Genomic DNA, 17,819 nt, shown 5'->3' on the forward strand with positions numbered 1-17,819 from the left:
ATATCAACCCTCCTAAGCTGTCTATATGGGCACACAGGTAATTCGAACTTGAATAACATTATACCTTGATACCTGCAATCCGATGTCATATTCTAAAGAAATCCACATTTTTCTTAATATGTAAACTGAGCTGTCAAGATCTATTCCAGGGGCGAATGATGCATTGGTGCAACCTGTGCAGCCGCACAGAGGCCCAAGAGGTAAGGGGGCCCATTTACACCTTCAAATCAGGTGGATTTGTGCACTATGATGAGCTATTGGCCATGAAAGGGTCTATATACTTTTCTTGTATAGGGGCTCTCTTCTGCCTGTGTCTGCCAGTGGGCAGGACAGAGATCTTCTAGATGGTTAGACTCTAGGGATGTGTATTTCTTCCACCTGTATGACGCTGACCAATCATAAGTAGACAGCAACATGCAGGGGAATAAAGGCTTAGCCATGTAATAACAGTCTGCTCTCACTGATCTCCCATATGAGCTGTGTGTGATTACATAGTGTCTGGTGCAAAGCATGATTACTAACATTTCTTCAGCTTACATCACAGCAGTCAGTGTGGGGGGAAGAGCAGTACAGCCAAGTTGATCTTTGTCTCAGTACAAACACTTCTATCACTTGTCCTTTCATATTGCTGTCACCTCACCTGTACTGTCCTCCTCCCCACATGCCCCTGTATGGCTATATTAACAAAAATGTAAAAAAATATGGGTTTCAGCACAAAACTATTTTTGTGCCATAAAATATGCTTTGTTGTTCAAAGATTCGTGGGAAAATTACAGTAGTTAATAAAATTGAAGGTTGTCATAAGAAGAACTGTCCCCTCAACACGAGATAATACTGTTCAAAGCTGATCTCAACCTGCTTTACCACCTTAATGAACACATATACATCACAGTCCAACAATAACAAAATAAATCCTTGGCCGTCTAGCCAGTAACGCAATATACTTCTAATGTAACATACTAGGGCAGCTATCTTCACACATAGCTTAAGTGCTGTGTTTTCTACAGGTGTCCTCAGCAAAATTAACAATCTTCTCTGATCATTGTTTTTTTTTACTGCTTTTTTATGCTTTTTCCCTTTTATTCGAAGTTTTTGGTGAAGATTTGAAACTGTGTTTTTAAATGCATTTTTTTTTTAATTCAGAAAACCTTAGATTCTGCATAGAGATCGTACGCTATAATTTCTCAGCATATACTGTAATTTCTTAGCATTTATTTATAACAGCTGCTTAGCACCACGGTAAAGGCTAACTTTTCCTGAGGGAAAAAAAAGTTTTAAAAGATGTCACAGCTTTTGTGCTGTACATGAATCAAGCTTCTGACAATGACAGGGTTAATCGTGTTTGACTTTCCTGATTATCAACAATTGTAAAACCTGTTTTTCTGAACCGATCTCTCCCTTACAGTTTTTCTTACAGTTCTTCCTCCACCTGTTGTAAGGAGGGGGTGAGGACATTGTCTAAGGCAGGAGTGGTGTGCCTCCCATAAGGAAGGGCTTACTGTCCCACCCTGACTCTGAGCTCTTAGGAAGCAGTTGGAGCTGGATGGAGCAATCAGTCCTGCAGTAGCTAGATCAGAGAAGATCTAAGGGTTTGCTGTGGAGCTTTACAGCTTGACTTCGCCGAGACATCACAATGGCGACAGGGGATCCGGAAAACAAGTCCCAATTGGAGCGGATCACCAGCGTCCGCTCCGTAATGAGTTTTTCGTCGGTTGGCTCAGACGTCTTGGCCACACTTACCACCGCCAACTGTGAGATAGCCCTGCTACCCCTAAAACTGCTCGTAGAGCTTCAGGACAGGCACCTGACCCTGGAGGATGACGTGTTGACTTCTAATAACTACTTCGGAGGCTTCAACGTGTATAGTGACGGCACCGCTCTGATTGATGGTCGACAGTGCAGGATCGTCAATTATATCCAGAGGTAAGTGGGCCGCCATCGAAACTCTCACTTATTCAGGTATAATATTGTATTGGATTGTTCCCTTCAAAACAACATAAATGTAAAAACCCATGTACGAGCTGCAGAAGCAATCTTATTAAGATGTACGGGATGGATTTTCAGCTGTACAAGTTGGCCAGTTTTCAGTACAAACTCATTAATATCTAGTTGTGCCTTGGCTTAAAAAAGCTGCTAATGTGCCAATCTAGCCTAAGCCTTTCCTTAACACTTTTCTGCCCTTTGCATCAGTGTTAGAGGGTGAAATGGTAATAATTAGACCAGGGTTTTAAGGAGTCCCAAGTACGTTCATAATAGGACACCAGAATTATAAATACAATAAAGTAAGGGAGTGCTTGTTACCGATATTGCATTGCGGTCCAGGAGCTACAAGTTATGCCTCATGCTGACACTATACTGTAAGCACTGGGGTAAGCCGGGCTTTGTCCCTATAAAGGTCATAATAAGATCTGGCTTCTTATTATTGCAGTCTAACCACTTTTTATAAAGAACATAAGTAAACTGCTAATAGAGAACATGTTGCTTTATGTTCTCTCCACATTAGATCTTGCAGGACTTCATGTGGAATTTAGTTACATCTATAAAATGGTGTAAATGGCCAATCTGTAGTGATACATTATCCCCTTTATGTGGACTTTTTGAGTACAATTTTAGGGAAATATTCTTAAAAATTCAAAATATTAAGACTTTTTCTTTGCAAAATAACATTGATAGCACATTCGTTCGGCATCCCAACAGTGGGGACTGACTGCAAAGACCTCCAGAGGTTCCAGAATTGAATTCATGTTCTCTGCAAAGCACGATGTCCCACTTCCAACCAAGTGCTCCATGGGAATTCCAACACGTCGTCGTTTAAAGGACAGAAAAATATTCCAGCACGAGGGTCTGTTCCCGTAAAATCCACATCTTTATTGTAACAGTACTTTAAAATCCACACAGCTGTAACTGAGCACATCTGTACAAATCCGTGATTTGCAGCTGTGTGGGTTGCACATGGATTTTAAGGTATTGATATAATATTTGCAATTTCATGCGTTTACAGCTCACTAACCTTGCATTTGTTTTTCCCTAATTACAGGTGCACAGACACATATGAAATCATAGAAGAATATAACTTCTAGCACTCCATTTACAGACTTAAAAACTTGCAGCTTTTCTAACATAGATGTTTTCAATTGCCTTAGCCAACGCGTTTTGACCCCATGTGCTCTTAGTCATGGCCATAACCCATATAGCAAAAAAAACCTTCTTTATAAAGCAGTAGTTTTTTTTATATGGGTTATAGCCATGACTTAGATCACATGGGGTCAAAACGCGTTGGCTAAGACATTTGTTAAAAACATCTTTGTTTCAGAGCCGAAAGTTCTTTTTTTCTATTGACACAATATAGATTTTAATTTTATGGGGAAACTCAACCTTGTGCTGAAATCTTTTTCTGTATATAAAGAGTTGCTTGGACTTAAAGCGGTTTTCTACTTTTAAAAAAAGTGAATCCCAATCCATCAAATGATAATGACAGCTAGTAATCACCCTCCCCCATTCCAGGGCCAGCTCGTCGCTGCTCTGGCATCTGTGTTTTGGCTGCAACAGGGATGTCACGTCAACAATGCACATCACCGCTGCTGCCAATCACTGAGCTCAGAAGCTCCTGCCATCTGCATCGGCAAAGCTGCTGAGCTTAGTGACTGGCTGCAGCGGGACATGTGCAGATGGTAAGCAGTGACTGATGGCAAGGACGTATTGGCAGAGCTAACAGGAAGCTGATATAACTGAGTATACGTTATTTTATCACATTTAGACACATTTATGGAGGACTAAAGAAACACCTTTAATATGCTGCCCTGTATAAGGTCAGAATATTGCAGCTACAGGTCACTACTCCTAGTGGCCAAAAAGGCAACAAAATGTTGGGTGGATCTTTTTCACCCAACCAAATCATAAATGGACTTCACTGTTCCTTTTAGTGATGTGATACTGTGGGAAACTGAATGTGTCTGGATTCTGGAATCATTGGCGGGACCCGGGCTGATGTCATTCCTTCCCCTGCAGTGCAGGCGCAGCCCATATAAAAGTGTGCCATTCAACAGAAATATTTCATGACTTCATTAGATCTTCAGGTCATTGTGATAGTTTATGCTAAACAAAATACAATATAAACTTCTTATATATTGAATTCACATTTTAAGATTTACAAATGTCAGTGTTTGCAATAATAAAAAAAAGTGGCGTCTCCGCTGGCGAGATCTTGGAATTTGGAACGTAAGCTTCTAATGTCGCGTCCATTAAGTATTGGCAGACAGACGCTGGAGACATCGTATTTGGCTGGAGTTCGACAAATGAAATCACTTTAACACAGAAGTGAACAAAATACTCCAAAGCGAGTCACATCTAAAAACCAGAAGGGACTCAAAGTGCCAGAAAGGATGTGATCTCAGAAGAAATGACTAATGATAAATATAAGGTTCCATCAGGGATTTAGGAACTTATCCAAATCTGAACCTCCTTGAGAATTTACTTTTAAACCACACAAACTATGATATGAATATTCAATGTATTCTTTATAATATTTGCAGTATATTTTATGATGTGATCCTTTATTAATAGGTGACACATCGTCCTTGTGCAATCTGTACAGCTCTTCACAAATGTCAGCTCTGCGTACATGTTAGTAGTGGTTACAAGTTAGAAGTTATTGCACTTATTTAAAGGGAATCTGTCAGTAGAATAAACCCTCCAAAGCGTCTATATGGGCATGTAGGTAATAGGAAATTGAATAAAATGACACCTTGATATCTGTAATCCAGTGCATGATTCCAGAGAAATCCACTTTTTTCTTATATGTACATTAGATGAGAAGATCTCTGTGCCGGAAGGTTGGTCCTGACAGACAGATGACCTTTAAATGTTTTTATAACAAAGCTTGCAGGCAGTCAGATGATCATTGCAGGTTTGACTTCTCTAAACCTCAGTAGTTAGCAATTATTGCTGGGGAAAACCAATTCTGACGTTATCCACTGCAGGGGAAATGTACCTTCACATGGTGGCAAATTAGAGGAATTCATGTCCCTTTAATGTATTGACGTTTCAATTCTGTCAGAGGTGGATCTTCTACTAAACAGCGATTTTCCATTGTGGCTGATACTAGGGGCCTCCAACAGTTGTTATTCAGAACAGGAAAGGAAGGGGGCTAATAGAATGCCCAATAATACCATAACAGAACTATAAGGAAAGTTGGCATGTAGTCCAGTTACCAAGAAGAACTTCTCTTCATTGCAAATAGTAGAGTGGGGCCCTTACTAATTTTTGACTATGGAGCCCCATATTTACTAGTCTTTCCTCTAGCTGTTTACTTCACTAATGTTAATCTATAATAAAGTACTTCTTTACTACTTTTATCATTAGTAGAGAAGAGCAAACCCAAACTGTAAAGTTAGGGGTTCGTACCGGACGCCTAGTATCCGATACTGAACTCCGAACGTGGACTTTTCCCGGCCGTCCGTTTTATTGGTCAGAGTTTGGATGCGGAGAGAGAGACCTTTTACAGCACCAAAGCTTGGGTCCCAAATAACTTCTATGAGGTTCTGGTTCGGGTTCAAGTTTGGGTAGAGTTCTGTACCGGAACCGAACTTTGGACTAAAGTTCGGTCGAGCCAGACAAACCTGAATATCCATGGGGGGTCCACTCATTCTTAATCACTAGTTCTTCCCTGTCCTAAACAGCTATAAGCACAGCAAAATGGGGAACCGGAAGATTACTGTGTATGTAGATGGAATTTAAAAATCCCCATAGAATTCAGGATGGCTTTGCATGATGTTGCTACTGTTTTGTTAAAAAATTGCTAACCTTCTTTAGAACATCTGAACTCTTAGATTGATATAAATGTAAAAACAAATATTAAAAAAAAACCTTCAGCAAAAACTGTAAAACGCATAGAAAAAAAAAATCAGCCCTCATCTCTTCTTTCCCCTGGTGATTCAGAGCAGACATTCCCTTGGTCTCGACTCCACTTTGTTTTTTCTTAACAAGTGTTCTCGTCCTGTGCGGATATGACCAGTTCTGCAATTATGGCTTTGCAGCGATGTCAGTAAAATATAAAACTAGACATGAGCCATTTGTGGGACTCTGGTCAAGTGTCCAGATCAGTGGTGCCTGACGTCTAGACCGTAGGCCCGCAAATCTCTTACCTTCTTGCGTCCCCTACTTGGCATTTGATTTTCCGGAGCTCAAGCAACATCATCTCTAAATCTGTTTGTCACTTCACAAAGATGAAATTGTGCTGGCCCTGACGAATCAAATGCCATCGTGGGGACATTGGAAGGTAAGAGACTTTAGGGCCTCCCATCTAGCCACCAGCAGTGTCCTGGTTGGTGCACTGGAGTGCTGTGAATCAATGCTATCATTTATATCCAGAACTTGACCGGTGTGGTCAGTGATTTGCTGCAGTGCTGGACTCCTTTATATAAAAACTAGGACCACCAGAGTGCCTTCGCTGTATAAAAAAGGTGAGTTGTTTTTGTTTTTTTGTTTTTTTATAGGTTTGGCTGCTGTTGTTATTTTTTTTGTTTCAGAAGATAGAGAACCCCTTGAACATTATGTTATGCTTTGCCTTTTTTTCAGGAAAGTCACCCTTCGAAGTCATGTGGATTATAAGGATTACAGAGAAACATTGCTAGCAAAGCCCCTGTTATTTATAACGAACGCAAAAAAAGTCAACAGCGACTCAACGTCAGGTACAATGATAAGTTTCCGAGATTTTCATGCTGCAATGCACATCTAACGTTAGTGTTTTGGGTAATGTCCGCCTTTATCGAAATCTCAGGTGAGTCAGGGATTGAAAACAATACTAGAGCCCGACCTTTGGAAAATGACCTATGACTCCATCAGGTAATGTCATCTTATACATAGTGTTTGACAAGTGTGACCAGCTTTTTACTATTGAGGCTGCCTATGCGGCATCAATAGTAAAAGATAGAATGTTAAAATGCTAAAAAAAAAATAAAAATCGGGGTATATTTACCTTCCGACGTCCCGCGCTGCCATCCCGGGCCTCAGCGTTCCCAGCGATGCCTTGAGAGACCTGTGATAACGTTGGTCTTGCGTTGCTATAGCGATCTCGCGAGACCGCTAGAGTCACGCGAGACTACGTCATTACAGGACCTTGCTGCAAGGCATTACTGGGAACGCTTAGGCTGGGAATGCAGAGCGGGACGTCGGAAGGTAAATATACCCTGATTTTTTATTTTTTATTCTTTGTTTTACAGGGGTATGGTACCCAGGGCCTGGAGGACAGTCTCCTCTCCTCCACACCGTGGGTACCAACCGCACATGAGACGCTTAACTTCCCGCATGGTGGGCATAGCCACATGCGGGAAGTCAGCGATTCTCATGCATTCCTATGGGTGCGGAATCGCGGCAATTCTTTGCGATTCCGCACAAAAGAATGAGCATGCTGCAATTTATTCCGCGATGCGATTCTGCCGCGGAAAAAAGCGCAGCATTAGCACAGCATGTGCGGAATGCCATAGGAATGCATGGGGGGGCGTTCTGTACACGATTTTTAAACATTTTCGCGCCGAAAATCGTGGCAAAAACGCTTAAAAATCGCTACGTGGGCACATAGCCTTACAGTTCCAGAAAAGTGGATGGAATGTATAGAAATCTCCTACCTTGTGATTTTCTTTTCATTATGGAATCTACAACATGTTATTTTCTCTAAATATGTTTTTTATTTGCAAATTTTCCTCATAGACTTGAATGAAATTGTTCCAAATTTGCAGATAAAAATATGCATATGCATTTTTATTGCGTTTCCATGTTTCCCCAAAAAAAATAAAATGAAAAAACTCAAGTAATTTAATTTAGCGATTTGGGAACTTAGCCTTAATGCAACACATTTAGGAGAGCCTAGGGCTCGATTCGTTAAGGCCTCTTTCACACGTCTGTGTCTCCGGTACGTGTGGTGACAGTTTTCACACGTACCGGAGACACGTACTCACGTAGACCCATTCAAATGAATGGGTCTGTGCACATGTCAGTGTGTTTCCACGAACTGTGTGTCCGTGGGCAAAATACGCTGACATATCCGTTTTTTTTCCGTCAGCACGGATGGCAAAACTTCCCGCACATGTGCACAAGGAGAACAGACATGCATGTCCTCCGTGTGTCACGCATCGGCACTGGGGAAGAAGCGCTACAGTAAGTGCTTCTTTCCAGGCAGCTGTCCATGTGGTACACATGGACAAACAGCCATGGATATCTCCGGTACTGGAAATAAACGGACGTATGAAAGAGGCTTAAGACAGCTTAATGAAGGGGCATTCAGGAGTAAGATGCGCCCAATTTGTTAAGAAGCGCTCCTCACTTAATGATTTATGTGCTCTGACAAATGCTGAGCGCCTCCGGCAGAAATGTAGTGCAGTAAGGGACTAGAGTACATTTTTGACGAAAGGTTCATTGGTGGCATAACTTTTCATGAATTAGACAGACAGACTTAGCCACACCACATATTACCCCAAGTCTTTCCATTTTAGGGAAGTTAGCTGAGGCTGGCATGAAAATGCCAAAAGTCATAATTTTTTTGCGCAGCTTCTTGTGCAAAATTTTTGCAACTTGTTAGGGTGTTTTACAGAATTATGACCAAAACACCTTAGTGAATCGGCAACCCAGTGATCTTGCTAGTGTTGTAGTGAGAGGAATGTGTAAAACTGTAATCTCAGGGTATAACAGGGCTAAAATGTAAGTTCGGAAATGTCTTCCTCCATTCCTCTGTCATTCTCAAACCTGTTTTTGTTGTGTAGTGACCACTAGAAGGGCAGCCTTACGTATTTTAGTCCATTGTCTTCAGGCCCAACAACTGCTTGACTTCAAAGATTATAACCTACCACGAAGTCCAACACGGATAACCTTTACTCTTTGTATTGACGATTTAAAGGTTGTATTTCTTGAAGAGATCCTCTTTATAAACAAGTCTAACTTCACCCCAGGTTAGACTTCACCAAAGGTCTGACTTACGTAAATCATGTTAATCAGGTCTAACCATACCTGAAAATGTAATTTTTATAAAATGGTTGCCATTCAAATAATTAGTTGACCAGTTGTTAGCACCACGCCGGATCCCTGCTCTGACAGGCAGGTTCTTCGGTGTGGCACTTCATTCACCCATGATGCGGTCGGTTTTTCCTATCCCAATGCTCTGCATGCTTGCAGCAGAGTTTCCAGCCGGGCCTCCAGCCATGTTTTTAGAGCATGCGCACGTTCCCGCACTCTTAAAGGGCCAGCGCGTGCACTTACTATTTCCTCCCCAGCCAATGGCTGTGGGACATTATGTATATATTGCTTCCTCCTTACTGGGAAGGTGCCTGAGCAACCTTCCTGTTCTGCAGTCTAGTAGTGTAAGGTTGGATACCGCTCCCTGCTGCACTCTGGTGCAGATCCTGCCTGCTGGACTCTGGTGCAGATCCTGCCTGCTACACTCTGCTGCAAATCCTGCCTGCTATACTCTGATACAAACTCTGCCTGCTGCACCATCCAATTTGTCCTACTGGGTCCAGCTGCTGCGCGTCCGTTGGTCTGTCCTGGAGTAACACCTGTCGTTCATCGGGAGCCAAGTCTAACGTCACCATCAGAGGCTCTAGTGAACAGTTTGGTGCTCACTTAGTCACGCCCCTCCAGGCTCTCCGCGGTCCATGGCACAGTGGTTCCACGAACCACGTCCGTAACACCACTTAACCTATGAACCAGCTCATTCCACCAGTGCCAAATGGCAGACCCCCTGTTCAACATCTATGAGTCCTGACAGAATAATGTTCTCATGACAAAAATTCTTTTACGTGACTCCGTATGGATTTTATTTTTAGATTGCAGACATTTTTAGATATGTCTAAAATGTATATACATCTTTTTTCTTTCAGCAAAAACATTTGCCATCATTGTAAATACACGACATCCACAGATCAAAGCCAAGGTGGAGGGTGGCTTGAACAATGTTATATCCTCTGTCATGGGAGAAAACTATCAATTACAGGTAAGAAACTTAATTTATTCCAATGTTTCCTGCACCATAGCTTATTAAATATACCACATTGAGCCTGATTAATAATTTGTGTTTTTTTGTTTGTTTAGTTTTACATCATTTTTGCTTTTTTTGTCGTGTGCAATTTGTTGATGTTTTTTGTGATAAATTATTCAAAATGGCACATGGGGTTCACGAATAAATTTACCTTGAACCTGTCTTACAACTTTTTATCTCAAGATTTCAATGTTCAACTAAAACGTCACAAGGTTTGAGCCAAAATAACTGGTGTACATAAAGTCAGTTCAGAGGGAAACAGGAGTACATTTGCACAAACTATTTAGTAACTTTTTAAAAAAAGTTGCAATTGATGAAAACCCAACTCCCTTGACAACTTTGAAGAAAATCAGGCGAGCATTTATAAAATAAACTTTAAAAGGGAGTAAATTAAAAACAGAATAAGGCAGCAAATGAAAAATAGGTGAAAATCACCAAAAACTAGGCAAAAAGGCAAAATTCCTATAAAGAATTGGGCTCATTGTGTTGTGCTTACTTTTTGGAGCTTTTTTCATTAGGTAAAAGATCCAGAATCCAGACACATATGAAATAGTAAAATAAATAGAAAACACTATATAAAAGGCATTTTGATTTGTGGTGCTTTTTTTTTATTATTATTGCATTTCCTGGGTATTGTGGGTTTTTTTTCTAGTTTTTAGCATAGATTATTAGATTATTCTTTAGGACTTAAAAACAAAGCCGCTGAAAAAAGGCAAGTGCTGAATGCCAAAAACAAAAAAACTACAAGAAAAATGCCATGGAGGTTTTTTTTACACCTACAACAAACCTTTGTAATGAGCTTTCTCCGGAGGGACACAAACTTTGAGAAAACATTGCACGTTAAGGCCTTTAGCCTTCAGTCCAAATTCTGGAGCTTGGCAAATTGCAGATGTGACTGGCTCCGTGTGCTCGTCCGCGTGTGCTCGGCCATCTGCATTGGCACATTGTGTGTATTGAGTGCGCATGCTCACATTGACAGCAGACATCCGTATAACATGCTTGTCTGAATGAGCCCCAACTGCTAAATGAAGGAAGTGGCTTTGTTGTTGACTGCATGTAGAATTTTGTCTGCTAATACTTCTTCTTCTCCTCACTAGTTTACCTTTCACAATGATGTGAGAGAATATCTCCAGAGACAAAACTTTGAACTGATAGAGGACAACCTGAATTTTTCATTCACTTTCAAGCTCGATGTCTTCGTGGATTTCTTCTACTTGTTTGGTCTCAGCAAGAAAAATTTTGATTTGCATGGGAAGATTCTGAACTTGTACTGTACGAACAATAGCAGGAAAGAAAGAGTTAAAATGTTCCTGTCTAAAATGACCAACCCATTAATCCGACTGGGCAGCAGTTTGGACCACGATCGAAGACCCAGTATATACTCTATGGGTAAGAATAAATATGAATTTTGGACTGTCAAATTTTAACCTCAAACTACAGGTGATTGTAATATTCAAGTCCAGGAAGTTGATATTTGGGAGTTGTTTGTTGGGGCCTTTACAACATAGAACAGCTTTAGCCATCAGTGTGCCAGCCTTTGATATGAGGAGAATACTATAACTACCATTTAGTAGCTTTGTTTTAAAAAAAAAAAATCAAATTTTTAACCATCTTTTTCTTAAAGTCCCCTTACACATTAGATGAAAACTATCAGTACCTGACGACCATCTGATATGTATCGGGACCGTCCGACTCTCCCCTGACAGATGATGTTGAGGTAGAAAAGGATCGGAGTTTCGAATCTGAATGGCCGATACTTTTGTTCTCAGGGGAGATAAGCTGCTGCCAATTTCGAATTCAGGTATTTGGAGAATCGAGAGACAGAAATGTTGGATGAATGTATGTTTGTCCAACAGTTAACTCAAGTGTACGGCCAGCATAAGACCTCATTCAGATGGCCATGAAATACGGTCCAGAAGCGTGGACTGGCCACAGGTCTCTTGACTCAAACTAGACAGCCTCAAAGGCATATATAGGGTCGTTGAGTATGGGTTAGGAGAACCGCAAAGACAAAGAGAAGGGTGGATCCATCACTTCAAATAAAATCCCCAATATTTTTTTCAGTAGATTAAAACATGATTCCAGGAAAAAATTCGCATTTCGAAGCAATACTTATTCATAACCTAATGTGAATAGTGCAGCTCAGACAAAATATAAAACTCTCTCCAGGTGCAATAGAAAAAGAACACATATATATTATAATAAAACCATATATCTAATAAAAAAAAAGAAAATATAAATCATGGTTATATTATACCCTTACTAATAATGCAGAATCAAATCTGTTCATTTGTTTAAACCTTCGTGGTAAGAAGTGTTCAGCATTAGGATCCAAAAAACTTCAAGGTTCAGCAAGGTTCTTTTGCGATCTCCCCCCTCTGTCAGAAAGTTTAACTCTTTCCAAACCAAAAAATTGAAAGTCTTTTAAGTTACCATTCTGTTCCTTCAAAACGTGATTGGAGACATTGGAAGGGTTAATTGCCTCCGGGTTTGTGGAGTCAGGTATATGCTCATTAATTCTCTGTCTCAACTTATGGGTAGTGCAGCTGACATATCTAACACTGCAATCTATACATTGGACACAATATACTATGAACCTGCTACTACAGTTTATAAACCGTCTAATGTGATTGATGTATTTTATCCAATGTAATTAAATTTACATATTTAGTTTGCTTTACATATTTGCAAGGGACGTGTTTATCTATGCCACATAATTGTAAATTTAATTGTAAAGTGCTGCGGAATATGTTGGCGCTATATAAATAAAAATTATTATTATTATGCCACATTTGTGAAAACCTGTAGGTGTGAGCCAGGTTTTTCTGACCTGCGTTTCTTGAGTAATTAGAGCAGGGGAAAGGAGTTTAGAAAGAGTGGGAGATTTCTTAGCAGAGAGTAGACAACCCTCCCATAGAATTGCATTAATTTGCTGATCACTATACAGCAGGGGGAGATATTTGTTAATAATTCCTTCAATTTTATTAAATTCTTTATATGTTGTAACAAATACAGGTTTAACTATTGTTGTGCTTTTTTATTATTGTTAGTGTATTTCTTTAATAGATCTTGATGTGATTTAGGGTATGTGCACATGATAAGTAAACGCTGCAGGTTGGACACCGCATACTTGCCTCAAAGGTGGATGGATATGCAGATGGGTGGATAGGCAGGTGAGTGGATAGGCAGATAGGTGGATAGCAGGGACGGTTTTAGGCAAAGTGGGGCCCTAGGCAAAGTTTAAAATGGGGCCCCAAATGCTAACATATTGCACATCAGACAGAAGCATTTCGGTTTTAGTTACATGCGCTGAGTTCAGGACGTTAAATGAGTGTGATCGACAATATTGAAGTTGTTCAACACTTGTTTCCCGGCCTCTTTCCACTGTCTGAGAAAGAATGATGGGGACAGAACAATCACTAATAGATCACTAACAGATCACCATACAGTATCATGTTCTCAGCAGCACATCTGCAGTTTGCACCCCATAGTCCTCGATATAATATAATGTGCCCCATAGTCCTCCATATAGTATGATACACTCCTCAGTCCTCCATATAGTATAATACACTGCTCATAGTCCTCCATATAGTATAATACACTCCTCATAATCCTCCATATAGTATAATACACTCCTCATAGCCCTCCATGTATTAAAATACACTGCCCAGTCCTCCATATAGTATAATACACTCCTCATAGTGCTCCGTATAGTATAATGCACTGCCATAGTCATCCATGTAGTACAATTCACTTCCCATAGTATAATGCACTCCATAGTTCTTCATATAATGTATTCCCCATAGTCCTCAATACAGTATAATGCAGCCCACATATAGTATAATGCAGCCACCCCATAGAGCATAATGCAGCCTCGCCATACAATATAATGTAACCCCCACAGAATATAATGCAGCCCCCCTCTTATTGTATAATGCAGCCACCCCTTAGAGCATAATGTAGCTACCCCACAAAGTATAATGCAGCCACTCCACAGAATATAATGTAACCCCCCCAAAAAATATAATGCAGCCTCACTCATATAGTATAATGCAGCCCCTCCATAGAATATATGGCAGCCCCCTCAGAGTATATTGCAGACCCCCATAGAATATAATGCAGCCCCTTATATAGTATAATGTAGCCCCTCCATAGAATACAATGTAGCCTTCCTCATATAGTATAATGCAGCCCCTATAGAATATAATGTAGCCCCCTCATAAAGTATAATGAAGCCCCCATACAATATAATCTAGCCCCCCACAGAATATTATGCAGCCCCCCATAGAATACAATGTAGCTGCCTCATATAGTATAATGTAGCCCCCTCAGAGTATGATGCAATCACCCCCCATAGAATATAATAAATATAATACAGCCCCCCATAGAATATAATGTAGCCCCAAATAGAATATAATGCAACCCACCTCCCCATAGAATATAATGCAGCCCCCTCTTATAGTATAATGCAGCCACCCCTTAGAGCATAATGCAGCTACCCCACAGAGTATAATGCAGCCACTCCACAGAATATAATGTAGCCTCCCCATAAAATATAATGCAGACCCCCTCATATAGTATAATGCAGCCCATCCATAGAATATATGGCAGCCCCCTCATAGAGTATATTGCAGACCCCCATAGAATATAATGCAGCCCCTTATATAGTATAATGTAGCCCCTCCATAGAATAAAATGTAGCCCTCCTCATATAGTATAATACAGCCCCCATAGAATATAATGTAGCCCCCTCATAAAGTATAATGAAGCCCCCATACAATACAATCTAGCCCCCCACAGAATATAATGCAACTCCCCATAGAATACAATGTAGCCTCCTCATATAGTATAATGTAGCCCCCTCAGAGTATGATGCATTCACCCCCCATAGAATATAATAAATATAATACAGCCCCCCATAGAATATAATGTAGCCCCAAATAGAATATAATACAGCCCACCTCCCCATAGAATATAATGCAGCCCCCATATTATATAACACAGCCTCCTCCATAGAATATAATGTAAAATGTACCCCCACATGGTATATAACACAGCTGCATAGTATATAGCCCAGCACCACATGGTATATAGCCCAGCCCCACCATGGTATATAGCCCAGCACCACATGGTATATAGCCCAGCACCACATGGTATATAGCCCAGAACCATAGTATATAGCACCCAGCCACACATGGTATATATAGAGCCACACATGGTATATATAGCCCAGCCACACATGGTATATAGAGCTCCGCCACACATGGTATACAGCCCAGCACCACATGGTATATATAGCCCAGCACCACATGGTATATACAGCCCAGCTCCCATGGTATATACAGCCCAGCCACATATGGTATATATAGCCCAGCACCACATGGTATATATAGCCCAGCCACACATGGTATATATAGCCCAGCCGCAGATAGCATACCCCCCCCGATAGTGGCCCCACAATCCAGCACACACAACGATATATTAAAAAAAAAAAATCAACTCTTCACCTTCTCCCGGTGCCCGCACTGCTCCCGGCTGTCTCCTGTCTCCTGCTCTGTGCCTGGTACACAGTGAGAGCGCGATGACATCATCGCGCACCCGCTGTGTCAGAAGTAGAGCGGGGAATGATGGGAGAGGGAGCGTCAGCTGACGTTCTCTCCTCCATCATTGCTGTGAACTCTACTGGCATCTATGACACTGGTATAGTTCAATGCGGAGGCTGGGGGAGTTGGGGCCGGGGGCAGGCGGGCCCCCCTGCCTTACAGGGGCCCCAAAGCGGTGGCATGATGTGCCGCTAGCTGGGGGGCCTTTGGGGGAGCGGGGGCCCTAGGCAGCTGCCTGGTCTGCCTGCCCCTAACGCCGGCCCTGGTGGATAGGCAGGTGGAGGGATAGGCAGGTGGAGGAATAGGCAGGTAGAGGGATAGGCAGATGGGTGGATAGGCAGGTGGAGGGATAGGCAGATGGGTGGATAGGCAGGTGGATGGATAGGCAGGTGGGTCGATAGGCAGGTGAAAGGATAGGCAGGTGGGTGGATAGGCAGGTGGATGGATAGGTAGGTGGATGGATAGGCAGGTGGAGGGAAAGGCAGGTGGATGGATAGTCTGGTAGCACTCCAAATAAAGAATACAAAAAAGTAGAGGTACTTTTATTGACCCATCTCAAATGTAACGTTTCAGCTCCTAAAAAAGTCAGAGGTGAGCCTTTCTAATGCATTATTGTTTTCTAGATAGTCTAAGTACTAAAAATACTTTTATTCCATTTTTTTTCAGATATGATCATGGAAGATCCTTTTCCGCAAGAAGAAGAGGTCAATGATATTGCCCCAGTTCTGCCGCTGAGTTCGTGAAGATTAAACAAAGGAAAATTTTCACAATGGAAAAAAAGAACAAGTTGGATAAGTATGGACATGAATGCACAGATAGAGGACAATATGGCTGTTACTGAGGTCTGAGCTTATCATCACTTAAAGGAAAAAATCATGGGCTGGGGTGGTTATGGATTTTCTTGAGTTAAGATGTTATATTATCGGCAAAGTAGAGGATGACAAACATATTTAAGACTATCAAGCGTTTTACAATGCAAAACCATCACTGACCTCCGAGGACCAAAGGAACCATTGGAATCTTAGAACTGTTATTGAAATGAACATTTACCGCTCCAATAAACTTGGTCGCGCTGTTTGCTTTGCAAGGACAGATAAACCATGTTTTTTTTTACTTAAAACACTTAATAAGTTTGTATACTTTGTATTAACTCTGCCTATTAGAAGGGTCCCTCAACGAGCTAATTACTGAGGGTTCTGGCTGCTGAGACCCCCAGCACAGAGCTGTAATTGAAAGGTGAACCTGATAGTGTTTCATTTCCCTACAGTGCTCCCAGTGGAGGAATAAAGTATCAAAAAATGTACATTGATGATAGTAGACTGTCACTGAAATGACACGCAGGAGCCTCCGGAAGAACAGACACTCTGTGTAGGGAAGGACCCCTCTATTATATTTATAGGTCACAATCGGGAATATAAATTACCGTATTTTTTTAGATTACCGTATTAATGCAACGCAAATTTATTGATAAAAAATATTTTTTAAAACCTTTTTTTTTTTAGTAAATATACACTGACCATATATTGCACATTTACTATGCTAAGGATTTTCTATCTTTCGGCAGGTGGGTGCATTGTATAGCTCTGACATTTTTACTATGTTAGATAATTTCCCTTTCCGGTATCACCTTCTATGTATTACTAGACGTTCTCAACGCCTTCTCTGTACTTATTTACCGTATATTTTTATTGATCTACTGTTTTATCGGGAAAATCAAGCATTGTAGATATATCCTATCACTTTGGACATATATTTAGGCTGAGGGTTGCTGAATTTAGTGTTCTTTGATATCATTACCATCTCTAAAGCTTATATTTGTTTCCAATATCTTTTTCCTCCCAAGCTTCATTGCAATGTGTCAATGGGGCCCTGTATGTGGGATGGGGAAGGGGAAACGATGACCCATTTTTGCTTCAAGATTCTTCATCTTCACTTGGGAAAAGTCTTGGGACTTCATCTCATTCTTTGTCATTATGTATAATGCTATCAGACTAGAATAACTGCTGGAATATATATTATATATATATGGTATATATATATATGTATGTGTGTGTAAGACCGGGGTCACGCTTGCGAGTGTGTTGCGAGAAACTCATGCGAGACTCTCTCATCAATACCTGGCGCTGCCGCCGGCACTCGGACCAGAGTGTAGGGCTGCATGTATTTCTATGCAGCTGAACGCGCCGGTC

The 17,819-nt window shown here is 41.1% G+C and overlaps 1 protein-coding gene across 1 annotated transcript; it reads left to right on the forward strand.

Annotated features, from left to right (window-relative positions):
- Positions 1 to 1,501: 1,501 nt before the first annotated feature.
- Positions 1,502 to 17,725, forward strand: MEDAG (mesenteric estrogen dependent adipogenesis). The gene is made up of 5 exons (XM_073583171.1): positions 1,502 to 1,923; positions 6,577 to 6,689; positions 9,870 to 9,982; positions 11,125 to 11,416; positions 16,297 to 17,725. The coding sequence occupies exons 1-5, from the start codon at positions 1,634 to 1,636 to the stop codon at positions 16,371 to 16,373; spliced, it is 885 nt and encodes a 294-aa protein (XP_073439272.1). The 5' UTR covers positions 1,502 to 1,633; the 3' UTR covers positions 16,374 to 17,725.
- Positions 17,726 to 17,819: the final 94 nt, after the last annotated feature.

Source organism: Dendrobates tinctorius, unplaced genomic scaffold (assembly GCF_039654945.1).
Source record: "Dendrobates tinctorius isolate UK_male_01 unplaced genomic scaffold, ASM3965494v1 ptg000075l, whole genome shotgun sequence".
NCBI lineage: Eukaryota > Metazoa > Chordata > Amphibia > Anura > Dendrobatidae > Dendrobates > Dendrobates tinctorius.

Excerpts from the sequence above, each read along its gene's own strand:
- MEDAG (XM_073583171.1), top strand. The coding sequence starts at position 1,634 with ATGGCGACAGGGGATCCGGAAAACAAGTCCCAATTGGAGCGGATCACC. Across the intron at positions 6,690-9,869 it reads CAACAGCGACTCAACGTCAG|CAAAAACATTTGCCATCATT; the intron begins GTACAATGATAA and ends TTTTTCTTTCAG. Across the intron at positions 11,417-16,296 it reads ACCCAGTATATACTCTATGG|ATATGATCATGGAAGATCCT; the intron begins GTAAGAATAAAT and ends ATTTTTTTTCAG.